At 33.1% G+C, this 14,312-nt stretch overlaps 1 protein-coding gene across 4 annotated transcripts in view; it reads right to left on the bottom strand.

The window, feature by feature from the left end:
• PSME4 (proteasome activator subunit 4) overlaps window positions 1-14,312 on the bottom strand; it is a 115,371-nt gene that overhangs the window by 41,461 nt on the left and 59,598 nt on the right. For all 4 annotated transcript variants that reach the window (XM_072635572.1, XM_072635571.1, XM_072635573.1 and 1 more), the window contains 3 exons: window positions 8,540-8,755; window positions 6,784-6,941; window positions 5,484-5,579 (listed from right to left, as the gene is read on the bottom strand). In XM_072635572.1, coding sequence (XP_072491673.1) covers window positions 5,484-5,579; window positions 6,784-6,941; window positions 8,540-8,755 — 470 coding nt within the window. The remainder of the gene's footprint in view (window positions 1-5,483; window positions 5,580-6,783; window positions 6,942-8,539; window positions 8,756-14,312) is intronic.

Below are 14,312 nucleotides of genomic sequence, written 5' to 3'. Positions count from 1 at the left end.
AAAGTTTGTTTAATGAAAGAAAAAACAGGCTTTTCCTAAAAAGATCAATGCGGCATTGTCTTTTAAAATAGTATAATTATGTATGTTTATTTTTCTGAGTATATAAACACATATTTATTTTTTCTTAAAAAGAATTCTTACTTTAGGGGCATGGCCTACCTAGAATGGGACTGATAAGGTAGGCTTGTATTTTAAACATCTCCTATATTTACTTTGTATGAATAAACATATGACTAAAAAGGCTTAGGAATTATCTAAGGTATCTTCTACTGACTGTTCTTTGTTGAGCATGTATAGTGGATACTCTCAGTTAAATCAGATACCAAGAGAAGTATTCTGCCAACAAAAACCATATATATCCTGAGAAAGAATTCCAGCATAGAAAATAATAATATAGTCACCCAACAACTGTAGTAAGATCAGCTTTATATATTCATTTAGTAACACTTGGCTACCAAGCCTATCTGGTTTCCTTTTTCAACAATGGATACCATTTTCCCCCTGCTATATTAGATCTTATATGCTTTCATTTTTAAATGTGCCTTTTGCCATTTGATGGCAATTTTCTTTAGAACCATTACCTTTAAGAGAATAAACCCTTTAGTGTGAGAAAACAGGATGGAGAGGTAAAATGATCAATATAAAAACAAAGCATACATGCAGATTAAATACTGAGGCTAAATGAAGTTGTATACATAGGACTACAATTGAATTAGTATAAAACTATTTCAGTTTATCTTGAAGATGCTAAAAATAAACTTATACGGTGCTAAAAAGAAAGTCACTAGGAGTTATGGGGTTATTTATCTTCCAGATTTACTAATACTAGCCTTTTATAAAACACAATTAGGCTAAATCTATCCTTTATTATCAACTGCAATCCTAGTTAGTACCTATAAACACAAATGAAATGTTGGACCTAGTCTATTGTGTACATTCTGTTTCTACATAAAAAGAAAAAAAAATTCTTACATGCTGCTAAATTTAAGAGCAGATCGTGGGCCATAGTAATTATTTCCATGGTTGACATACAAAATTTTAAAAATCAAAGAAAACAGTTGGAAGGTGAAAAAAAGGAGAAAACAGGGTTACTCACCGTGGAGTAGTAACTGTTTCCTTTTCTGTGTGCAGCTCCCCCAGCAGAGCTGGGTAGTTTCCTGGAGGTGCCAAGAGAGGTTAGCTAGCCCTGCCCCTCATTGCATAACATCACATCCTTTCACATATAAAAGAAATGGTCTTGTGCTAGACCTTAAGTATCAGATTTCTTGAGTGAAAAGATAGTAAGAGCCGAGTTCTTAAGAACGCTTTTATAACATTTCTATCAGATGAAAGTGGACACCAAGGGTAATAAAGCAGCATTTCATTAGAAAAATGGGGACTCCTCTACCTTGAGTAACCCTGTTTTTCATATCCCATGAAACTTGGTTAGGACTGTGAGAGTGGGTTATAGTTTCAAAGGAACATCCCTAGGCAACTAATGAAGATTGAACGAATACTGGATAAGGAGACTTTCTGGAGGAGAGCCTAGTCTAGCTTTTACAATGGCAAATTATAGAAGAGACTACCTAGGCTACCTAATACCACTCATTATTTGGAGCTTTGAGAGCCAAAGTTTTAATTCTAAATTAAGAAACATGTTTTTGATCCTCCTATTTAGAAAGGCAAATTGAGCACCCTGGTATTACAGGGGACTAAGTTGTTGGAAGTTAAAACGTTGGAAGTTAAATGTTTAAAATGTACTTAGGATATTAGTTGCCCTTCAGAGTCCGAGTCCCATGGGCTTGATGTGTTACATGCCCTTCGAAATGGAAGACAACTGAGCTCAATTAGTAGCTGAGATAGCTATCATTGTAACTTTATATTTCTAAAACAAGAGTACAAGGTGAGTAACATTTAATATAGCTGCTTCTTTCTACATACTTAGGTGTACAAAATCATCAATATTCAATTTTTGCCAGACTCAAAAAACCTCAAAACACACAAAAGAGGTTCTCATTCAACAGCCATTTCGAGATTTCAAAACCATTCACTACTCCAATTATTTCTGTATCCCCCACGGGGCACCTAATGTACTGTTCAACAAAATTTAAAATCACAGAAGACATTAATTTTCAAACAGGCCACCACCCCTAGTTTGCACAAGGTAAACCATAAAACTAGTTGTATCTGAGAGAAAAAGCTTAAGGTAACAAGTAAGATCAGCACTCCAATATTAACCTTTTATGCAAAACTGAATCACTAAGAGCTTAGTTATCTGTTTCCCAGATTTCCATTACTTCAGAGAATGTATAACTTCCATAATCTAACTGTTTGATTCTGTTACAAAAAAAAAAATTTCTTAGCTACTACAAATAAATTTATACCAAGGCATAAGAAAAGCTTCACTGTAAACTATAATATTGGTGATATTGATTTTTTTTTCTCATCGAGCTGGACTGTTTATTGCATACTACCACCATCTTCAGTAGCTAATATCCCAGGCAAACATTTCCATGCAGAAAGTAAAACCATTTCTACTATGAATGGTCTCATTCATGCTAAGAATAATTCTACAGAAAATTTCTCTTCCTATTCTTTTTCTAATAGTAGGTAGTAGACAAAGAAAGACCTTCATAATTTTGTACACCAACCAAGCTCAGTCTAAGAAAAGTAACACTTGATAATTTCAAAGAATATAACATTTGCAAGTTGTAATTTAATATTATTTTAAATTAGAAAATATTAAAGAAATTTAAAGTACTGTAGATTTGTTGCATAATATTTTGAAAAAGTCTAATAAATTGACTAGCACTCACTACAAATCACTTTTAAAATATTTACCTAAGAAATGAATTAACCTCTATTAGAGTGCATTTTGGATGTTCAACTGTTAAAGAAGTAGTGTTTTATTTATATTGACATGGGAGCCTTCAGGAAGGGGAGAGACATGAAAACCAGATTCCTCCTTGCATTTAAATGAATCAGCCAATTCCACTGTGAAGTCGTATTCTGGTGTCTCATTATGATGTGGAGATAATCCTGAGTTCTCAAAGGCTATGTTAGGAGAGCACCCCAGTTTCGGGAGGTCATACTACCAAGCAGGAAAATTTTGAATGTAGGCCTTGTGAAAGAACGTCTGCTGTCTATCTCTTGGCTGAGGACTGGCCTAGGCAAATTAAGAGAGGCTCATCAAAGTGAGTGATGAACTGTTTAGTCACAGAAACTCTTGAAGATCATCTTCTGAGCTACAGATGAGCTATAATCAAGGTTGAAGGAAATATCCAAACCGAAGAAATTATGATCTTTAAAGCAGTGAACTAAAATACAACCTAGTATAGCTTACTATAAATCTAAATATAGAGAAAAAAATTCTTTCTAGAAAGTCATGGAATCTATTTATAAAACAAAGTTGACCCTCATTTTAGCACTCAGAAAGAAAAGGCTATTTCTGGTTTTTCCCACCTATTCAACCATATATCATTACTTTTTATAATGTATTTCACATTGAATATTCTAAAAAAAAAAATACTATCCTAAAAGAACATAAAAGCTAACTTCAATTTTATCTAAAAAACAACAACAACAAAACCCAAGAACCAGAAAATACTCAATTTTATCCCTTCAAATATTTAGTGATTTTTTTTCTGCCAAATTTTCAACACAAAGTTAACCCTTCACTTTTAGAAGACCTCCCCAGTCAAATATCTTCCTGCTGTTCAGCTTTTGAAAGGAAAAGCAGACCTAAAACAATAGGGATATGCAGTATCAACTTCATGGAACATAAGATTATGTACCACAAGGCAACATAGGCTAAGTTTATTTATGCCAGAACATATTACAAAGTTGTGTTAAATTTTTAACAAGAAGAAGGCCATAATCTGATAGAAATTATAGGCAACTGATCAAAATGTAAAGCACCAATACCTTTATGTACACTTAATTCATTCTTGCTTCAGTTATCCATTATAAAAGTGAAAAAGGTTAAAATGTAGCTATTACTTATATCCACCTCAAATGGAACAATTACCTCAGTAATCTATCTTAGTTTAAAGTAGTTTCCTAGTTATCATCTGATCCTAAAATCCACTTTCTTATCTGCATGGAACATCCTTTTGGCCTCACAAAAGAGATTCTTGGCCCAGATAAAGAAAACCCTACTTCTTATCTTCAAAGCAGCATCCTCAAGAAGAACTCCAATTACCAATTACTCAATTTATATGCTGTATAAAAAAAAAACACACCCATTTGGCTTAATACAACAGGGTCAGGATTTCTTTGTATTCCATTATTCATATTATCAAGAAATTAAAATTATGTATCTTTATTTCTAAATGTTGGTATGTTTATATCAAATTATTCTGTCACCAGTAGATATTTGAAAAAAAAATTTTTCATCAATTTCAAACAGTTTATTCACCTGATGTCAAACACAGGAAACAAAATTTCAAGAAAGAAAACTGCAATTTCTGGGAAACCTTAAAAACAGACGCCCTTATCAGAAATTAACTAACCTTCTAAAGAACTAGGCTTAAAGTAGTTTTCCAATATTTAATTTTCACGCTAAAAGAAGATAGATGATAAATAATGTCTCACTCATCAAAAAAGACAATACAACCAACAAACTGTGAAAATTGCAGGAGTGTTATCTACCGGGAAAAAGAATTTCAAAGTCTTTTAAACCACTCCTGGCAAATTAAATTTCTTTTCAATTTCTTTCAATAAGCACCAGTAATCAAACTGTCATGTTAGAATCTAGAAAGATTTTAAAAGGCAAGATCAGTCTTTCTCTTTTTTAAGAGATCTCATGGTAAGCTGCTCAGAAATAAGGTGGATGCTAAAAAGAAAATGGCAGCCTGAGTGGCATACCAAAGCACACAAATTTACTTTCTAGGTGAGTTAGTTGTTAAGTACTAGACTCTATTTGAACGCAGTTCCTGACCCAAGTGTCAGCTAAAAAAATGGGATTATATTGAACCGAAATATACCAATTCACATGGCCAATCCTCCTAACATTGTAAAACCATTTAACTCCAATATCTTGAAAAGTAAAAGGAAGAAAAATTCAAAGGACTAAAGCATCCTTTTTTGTCAGAGAAAAAAAAACACTGTATCAAATTTCTTTCAAAGTACCAAATTTTAGGAGGCCACACACTACAATATCAAAAGTTTCTACATAAAATTTCATACAAAAATATTATAGGTTTTAGCTTTACTCTTTAAAAATAAAAAGTATCTTTAAATGATTATATCTAAGTATGGTGCAAAAGAGCTTTTAAATAAACAAATGAGATGCATATAGGTTGGTATGCTAAAACATTTCAGTCAATGCATCCTCCTATCACTTTACCTATGAAGATGTATGTATACATAGCGTCTTTTAAAAAATTTATTGGCCTAAATTGTGCCTTAGATATTTTTGGTTTAACAATGATATCACAGGATAAAAATGATTAGGTCACTTTTATTTTTTCATATAAAACATACAGTAAAACAATTCTACTTACAAATGAGTAATCTGCTCTCCTTTCAGAGGGGGTAGAAGGTTCCCTGAACCAATCAAACAGTTATGAACTATGGTCAAACGCTGTTGCACATCATCTCTAAAATTAAAAATTTAAAGTATTTTAATATTTCAGAAATGATAACTGTTTTATTAATAAAATTACCTATTACATTTACTTACAGGATCTTTTTACTTTTCAGTCTTCTAGAATTCAAAAGTAGATAATGATTTTGTTATATCACTAAGTTATTCAAAATTAAGACAAAGAAACGACACTGCTGTGTCAGCAAAAGGTAATCAAATAGATGTAGAATTTTAAATTGTAATGTTAGATTGCTGAGGGTTACTAAGCTATTGCATAATTTATCATCTGAAACAATGATGGTCTACTGAATCTTTAAAAAACCCTTTACATAAGCAATTCAGAATCCTGTAGTTTCTCTTTAACCTACATTCAATAATATTCCTGTTAAGAATGACAAATACTCATTCTCTCTAATAATTTGATGGAGCTGAACTGGAAGACATTAATAGGCATCTCCTAAATAAGTTTATATACATGGTCAACATCTAAACAGTCAATTCCCAATACCCACCTGCCCCCTGCCCTCGTTCCCCCTCCCCCTGACATTTCTTTACATCAGTGCCAACATATCATTACCTTGTGTTTCATCATAATTCTGGAAGCTTAGATTGTGAAACTCTAGCCATCAGCTTCAAATATTAATTTAATTTTTGTGTGGAATATTTTCTAGGAAGAGTCTTTATTTGTCCATAGCTGCTTAAAAACATGCGCGCGCACACATACACACATACAGACACACACACACACACACACACACACACACATATAACCACTCTGGACTGAGAAAACTAGATATGATTTTTAAAGTTTAAGCAGTATTCCTAAGTCCAGAAAATATACTTTTTTTTTTCAAAGTAGATACTTAATTATACTTCCAAAGTATATATAAGTCAAACTCAAAATTATCTAACTTTATAAAATTGAGCAGTGGGAATTTAGCAGAGAATCAAATAAACACTACCTTATTTTTCATGTAACATATTGAAATATTATGAAGTATACAAAAAGAACACTTTGTTCTATTAAAAATATATTCCACTCAAGAATTTTTAAAGTACTATTCAGATAGGCATACTTTTAATTAACACAAAATGTGTGTCATACATATTAATTAAAAAGAAAAAAAGAAAGATTAATTTTAATTTATAAACTCTTAATGTCAAATTTCTGAAAATAGCCATCAATGATACAAATGGAGAACACTGATAAAACAAACCTGGACATTTCTAGTTCTCCATTTGCATAGAGTTGGAGCTTGATAAGCTCAGGCTGAAGAAAGGAATCCAGCAAATAATAGGCAAAGGTTATTTCTTCATGTGAAGGTACATGCCACTGGATACCTAGATTCCACAAATCACCTGGTTTTCCCCAGTCCTAAGAACAAAGTTGCACCACAGAAGTTGTAAATAAAGTATTTTACTAAACATTTAATATTCATTAAATAAAACAAATTTATTTTTCAATGGGGGAGCAGGGGAAGAATTGATAAAAACAATAAAATCTAAATCTTAGTGATAGAAATTTCATCACAAAATCCTACAACCTTATGACAGAAACCTACTGGAGTAGTCAATATCTTTTACATAAAAGACACACATTAAATGAAGATAAATATCTGGGAGCTCCACATGTAATCTGGATATCTTTACTTAGCTTAATAAAATAATTGCTTCTATAATATGTGCACAAACCAACCAATTTTACACAAAATTGGAAAAATTTGGATTAAAATTCTTTTTAAGGATAAGACATTATTTTCATCAAAAAAATAACATGGAAAATTAGGAGAGCATGGAATAGTTTACCTATTAGATCTATGGAAAGTGAAGAATTCAGGACCAAAGAAAATTTACAGAGCATTACAAAATACAAAATAGATCATTTTGATTATATAAAAGTTAAAAGTTTTTGCACAAACTAAGCCAATGCAACCAAAATTAGAAGGAAAATAGAAAACTGGGGGAAAATTTTTTACAGCAAATTATGTCTGATAAAGATCTCATTTCTCAAATATATAGAGAACTGAGTCAAATTTACAAGAATGCAATTAATTCCCCAACTGATTAATGGTCAAAGGCAGTTCTCAGATAAAGAAATCAAAGCTATCTATAATCATATGAAAAATGCTCTAAGTCTCTACTGATTAAAGAAATGCGCATTAAACTAGCTTTGAGGTACTATCTCATACCTCTCAGATTGGCTAATATGACAAAAAAGGAAAGTGATAAATGTTGGATGGGACACAGGAAAATTGGGACATAAAGATGGAGTAGTGAGTGAACTCATCCAATCATTTTGGAAAACAATTTGCAAAGGGCCATAAAACCATGCATACTCTTTGACATAGCAATATCACTAGTAGGTGTATATCCCAAAGAGATAATAAAAAAGGAAAAGGACACACATATACCAAATTATCTACAGCAGCTCTTTTAGTGGTGGCAAAGAATTAGGAATAGAAAGGGTGCCTGTCAACTGGGGAATGGCTGAACAAATTGTGGTAACACTGCACACAGTAATAGTAATACTGTATGATGAAGAACTGTGAATGATTTAGCTATTCTCAGTAATTCAATGAGCCAAGGTAATCTCAAAGGACTCATGATGAAAAATGCTTTCCACATCCAGAGAAAAGAACTGATGTTGTCAAACACAGACTTAATACATAATATTTTTCACTTTCTTTGTTCGAGTTTTCTTGCACAAAATGACTAATATGGAAATGTTTTACGTGACTGCACATATATAACCTTTATCGGATTGCTTACTGTATCATGGAGAAGTAGGGAGGAAGGGAGAGATTGAATCTGAAACTCAAAACTCAAAAAATTGTTTTTAGCATGTAATTAGAGGAAAATATTATTTAAAAAATAATATGGCAAACATTTCTAAGCCAATACTCTAATTACATCTTTCATAATAATTACATTGATTAAAATAATTCTCTAATCCAAAATTAATGAAAATCTTACCTTAATAGGAAAGTATTCAGAAGGAGGCTTGTTAAAACCACCTGGCACACTGCAGTATTCTGTCGGATAGATAAGTGTAGTAGATCGCAGAAGGTGATGTAAGAGATTACAAGACAAAGTGTAACCCTGTTTACAGGTTAAATGTAAGGTTCGCTGGAGAATCTTTACCAGCTGTTCTTTGTAAGGCAACAACTTCTTTCCATCAACTCGAGTAATCTAATAAAAGAAAGATTTTTTAAAGAGTTTACTATTTAGTTATGACAGTAATAGAAAATTCAGATATTTCAAATACTAATGTTAGCCTAAGTTTTAAAAAAAGTTTTATTTAAAATAATTTAAAAACATACTAAATAAATGGTTCTTATTATCTGGGCCTGGGGCAGCTAAGCATCATAGCTGATAATAGCACCAGGTCTAGTCAAGAAGACCTAAGTTCAAATCCAGCCACAGACACTCACCAGCTGTGTGACCCTGGGCAAGTCCCCTCAGAACTAAGGAAGGAAACTGCAAACCACTCTAATGTCTTTGCTAAGAAAGCCCCAAATGGGATCAAGAAGATTCAGACACAACTGAACAACAACAACAATAACCTGGGTCGTGTAATTTCAGGATGCCATTTTATTTTAAGAGATTTGTGATTTCCTTTGTGTACTGAACATTTTCATTCTGTCACGTATTTGTTCAATCACAAGATGCTAATACTAATCTAAGTACTATGTTGTAGGGGTCCCCTAAAACATTATCATCATTTTGGTTAAAAAGGGGTCCTATTTTGAAAAGACTGGGAATTAGCATGCTAAATGAAAGAACACTTGTAAGTTAGGGAGGTGAAGATTTCAGAAAAGACAAAATTCTTGACCCGAGGGAACTTACATTCTAACAGAGGGAAATGCCACAGATACAAATGACTTTAATACACAACAGTACGTGTACCATAGGTTGGCAAACTTGTTGCCCCATTTGTTTTTGCAAGGCCCATAAGCTAAGAAAGGATTTTATATTTTAAAATAGTCACAGGAAACACAAATAGGCCAAAGTCAATTTGTCTACACCTACAATAGAGAGATACAAAACAAACTTACCAATAAGGCAATTAGGAAAAGTGATAGTAATATTTAACAGGCATAGAAAATATAAAGGCACACATTGGGAATGGATTAGTAAGGGAACTAGTATTGAGGAGCAAGTCAAAAAGACAGAAAAGCAATGTGAATATATCTTTTAGCAATCCAAATGCAAGAAGAGGAATATTATCTTTGAACACAATGCCTGACAAAATGTACAAGAAGAACAAGACTTAGATATGAGCCTAAGAATGAAGGGCTCCTGTTTAACATAAAACTATATTTTGCTTTTGACAAAGGCAGGATTCATGGTAATGAGTTTCATTTGTACTTCACAGAATTTTAGTGAGAAGGGCCATTTCATAAAAATCCATTCCCATAAGGAATCTTTGCTATTATATACTCAATAATCTTAGCCTGAAGAATGTCAACGAGAGGTGATCCACAATCTTTAGAAGCATCTCATTTTGCCCTGGGAGAGCTCTAATTATAAGCAAGTTTTTTCTAACAGCAAGTTTAAATTTTCCTCTTTGCCACTAGCACTCACTGTTGATACATGTTATTAACACTGATACATGTTAAGTAATACAAGAAAGATAAATTTTCTGTGAGCCCAGGAAAATCTGTCATGATGGAGGAAGAGTACACGAGAAGACAACTAGGAAAAATGGGGACATCAGACTTGATAAACAGGAAATCATAAATTAGGGACTTGATAGTAAGGAAATGCAGGGATTGATAATAGGAAACTTTTCAAGAAGGTTAGCAATTTAGAAAAAGAAAAGGTTGGGAGCAGTGTATGACTGGGATAAAAGAGTTAATAAAATCTACTTTTTTTTTAAAGGTAGGAAAGATAAGTATGTAAATGGTCAGTTTAGTTCACCTCTTTGATCCCTCAGTTTCCTAATTTGTAAAATGGAGATAAATAATGCACTATCTACTTCAGAAGAAAGTACACTGTTAACTCTCTCTGTTGGATGGACCAGAATGAGCTACTGATGGGGCAGAGATGACGAACTCGAGAGAGATGACTGATACTATATAGCAAGATTCTGGAAGAAGTGAGAGGGAATAGGAACAAAGATTAGCTTTAGTGAGGAGTAGGGATATCTTTTTCAATAACTGAACATGCTGACAAGATTTAAGGAATAGAGGAATGGAACTACGGTAGCATGCGAAGGATGGTCTTAATCTCTGAAAAACAGAAGCTTCATTAATACAGGTTTAAAGGTAAGGAAATACTAATTTCTAGTTATTTTAAGAAATGTTAGCAAGTATGAGATGCTTTTATTCCTCATCTAAAATGCATTTCTATCTTCATTTTTTTCTTACAAAAATATTTTTTCTATCTGTATTAACAATTTAAAATTTTTAATCTAAACACCAAAAAGGAGCATTTCCATATACAAATAAAAATGCAAAAAGAGGGCTATATATGAAACTATGAACTTTCATTTTGTAACATTTTAAAAAGCATTAAATTCTATATATTACTTTCAAAACTATTCCCTTTTTCTTTGCCTCCCTGTTCTCTTTTGTGCATTTAAAAAAATGGTTCAATGGTGATTTTGGGGGGGCAACAGTATTGCCAACTCCCAAACCTCCTTCTCCAAATTAAAAAAAAAAAAAAAAGACGATGACCCCTTGTAACAAATAAGCAGAGTCAAAGAAAAATGAATTCACCCACAATGGCCATGTTCAAAAATGCATGTCTCTTTCTGCCCCTTGAGTTCATCATTTTTGTCAAGAGGTGATTAAATGCTTCATATAGGTCCTCTGGTGACATAGTTGGGCACTGCATTTACAAAGCAGTTAGGCCTTTTTTTTAAAAAAAAATTTCCCCCTCTCCTTATATAAATTGCTCTCCTGATTACTCTTTACTAGTTGATATTATACAGGAGTCTCTGCAATCATGTCTTTCATCTTTTCTTACAGCTCATTAATATACCACTGCATTTCTGTAACATGATCTGTTCTCAATAGGAAGACCTTTAGATTGTATTTCTTTTCTTTTTTCCTTTTAATTCCCCTTTCAGGATCAGGAAATTTGCTTTTGACTATTCCCTCCTTGGTATTATCCTTCCTCCTGATACTTAACCCTATGTTTCCCATATAGTCTGATGTTATTTCAGCACTGAATTGTATGAGTACACGTTCTCAATCCACCACTGTCTGCTTCATGATAGTGATAACACAAACAATTTAAAAACTAAATGATTCCTTCAAGCTTTGGTTTCCTTATCTATGATTTTTTAAAAATTACTTTCCTTCCTTTTTTTTTGAGACTCAGTCTCCCTATCTCACCAAAGCTATGAGTATATTAGCCACTCACAAGTCCAATCCCACTACTGATCACCATGGGAGTTTGGACCTGCTCTGTTTCTAACATTTTCTAACATTAGTTTGCTTCTCTTTAGGTGGCTGAGTAAGCTCCTACTCTCAGGGGCTCCCCATATTGATGCTAGATTTAATGCAGATACCCAGTTAGCTTAGCCCTACTGCAACTAAAAAATTTCGGATTAAAATGATTCATCTATCAGCTTCAGGCTCCCCAACTGCAGAGATAATGGTCAAGTATTACCTGGCTCGTGATACATTGGATTTAATTAGGTTTTTCGTTTTTGGGACACCTTTAGCTGCAAGTATAGTAATAACAACAATGAATTAATCTGTATAAAGTACTTTATAAAGTTGGAGTTTGAAGGTGTGTTGGAGGACTTGTATTGAAGGACCTGTGTGATCCTGTATGAGGTATTTATCTACTCTTAAGACTCATTGTAAAATGAACTAAACCACCCGAGTTCCTCTGTTTTTACAGCTAGGTAAGAATAGCACTGAGACTTGACTCTCTAGCTGGATGGTCAAATGCAAGAAAAAGAAATAGATAACATTTTAGTTAGTTGCCAAACCTTATGATGAATCTTTGGAGTGTTACTCACGTTATTTTAGAATTATTCAGAATTACGAAGTAACTTCAAGGCTTCAATGTACTTATCATCTTGGGAACACCTATTTGTCTCATTTTTACAAACTGGTAAAATTAAACAGATACCTATAAATCCTAATCGGACACTATAATGGCATGGAGAGGTAACCCTGGGTTTGCAAAGGTTGTGCCAAGCTCTGGAATATTATACCAAAATGGAAAAGTCTGTCAAGCAAGAGACTTATCAGAGAGCCAGCTAAGCTAAGCACAGAGAATCTGCACCAGCACTAATGTAACTACTAGGTTAACTACCATGTTCACAATCCGTGAAAGAAAAATACAAAATGGTCTCAAATCTTTGAGTTCTTCCCTCTATAGCAGCAGAGTGGCAGGAGATAAGAGTTCAAAGAATAATAGTTTTTAAACCATCTATAAACATAAACTTAATTGCTAAATGTCAGATTCCTGTCTAATGACAAATGAACTGTGATATGACTAGAAGAATTGAATTCTGTCATTATTTTAAAAAATGAAAACAGAAGACATAGGAAATTACAGTTACACAGAAGGATGGTTCATGAATTCTTCTAAGAGAATTAATTAAATGAGTTGGTGAAGTTAGCTTTACCAACCACACAAAAGCAAGAAGTATTTCACAGAGATAATTGGTTATCTCACCTTCCTAGGCTCATGATGAACAAAAACATAATTTGTTGCAAAAGATAATGGGGAGAGAAAATCTTTGGAGAACTACAAAATGAGTCAACATGTTGGTATTCAAAAATATCAATGTGAAGATGGGCATAGCAGAAGACAGCAAAACTGTTGGAAAATATTCTTCAGGATTAAGAATCAGTATCAACTAATAAAATGAGGAAATGAATGCTCACCAAAAATGTTTGCTCTTCTTATAAAATATGTGCTGTGTTAAGTTCAAATGAAGGAAGATTTCCCTACAGATAGTTACATCTTCTAGATGCTCCTGTTTATGGATGATTTTGTACTGATTGCATCAAGTCCCAGAATACTACAGAGCCTCCTCGATGAGTGCAATAGCTTCTCAAAAGAGATGAGTTTGACAACTAACACAGTAAAAAGAAAATGTATGAAAAATGCCTGGAAAATGCCTGTTGTTGAGATTATGACATGCAGCTGAATAAACTCACTGAGTTTGTCTAATATATATCTTAATAAGATACTGCAAATGGAGTATGAGTAGAATTATAACTGAAATATCTCAAAATTCTTTTAGTGAGCTGCACTGTTGTGGATCACACAAACATACTCTCTAAAGAATGAAATTTCAGACATATTATAAGCTGAAGGATATTACTAAAGGGGATATAAACTCAAGTAGTGGCATCAAAGGTATCATCAAAGAGATACATGCTTCAAAATGAATTGGTCACATGATTAGAACAAGAAACAAAGGATGAAAAAGCAAAGTAATACATGGGAATCACAGAATGTTGAAAAGCCTCTAGCATTTTGAATGAATCTTACATAAAAGATTGCGGGAGGAGATGGACATAAATCATTGAGGATAAAAAGGCATGGATGGCTTGCGAGCTGTCTCTTTTAGGGGTAGTGCCCTACATTAACATATCACATAGCCATTGAAGCACACTGAAGAAAGTATAAAGTCAGGAAGAAAAAGGTCAAAGTCGAAGACTAGAATATAATTCAAATATTCTAAAAGTTCTCTGGATTGATCCATCATACTATAAAACTTTCATTACTTTATTACCCCTTTACTGTCTCTAGGATAGTTTCTCAGTAAAAC

The sequence above is a fragment of the Notamacropus eugenii genome, chromosome 1 (genome assembly GCF_028372415.1).
Source record: "Notamacropus eugenii isolate mMacEug1 chromosome 1, mMacEug1.pri_v2, whole genome shotgun sequence".
NCBI lineage: Eukaryota > Metazoa > Chordata > Mammalia > Diprotodontia > Macropodidae > Notamacropus > Notamacropus eugenii.
This window is presented reverse-complemented; position numbering and strand designations above follow the sequence as displayed.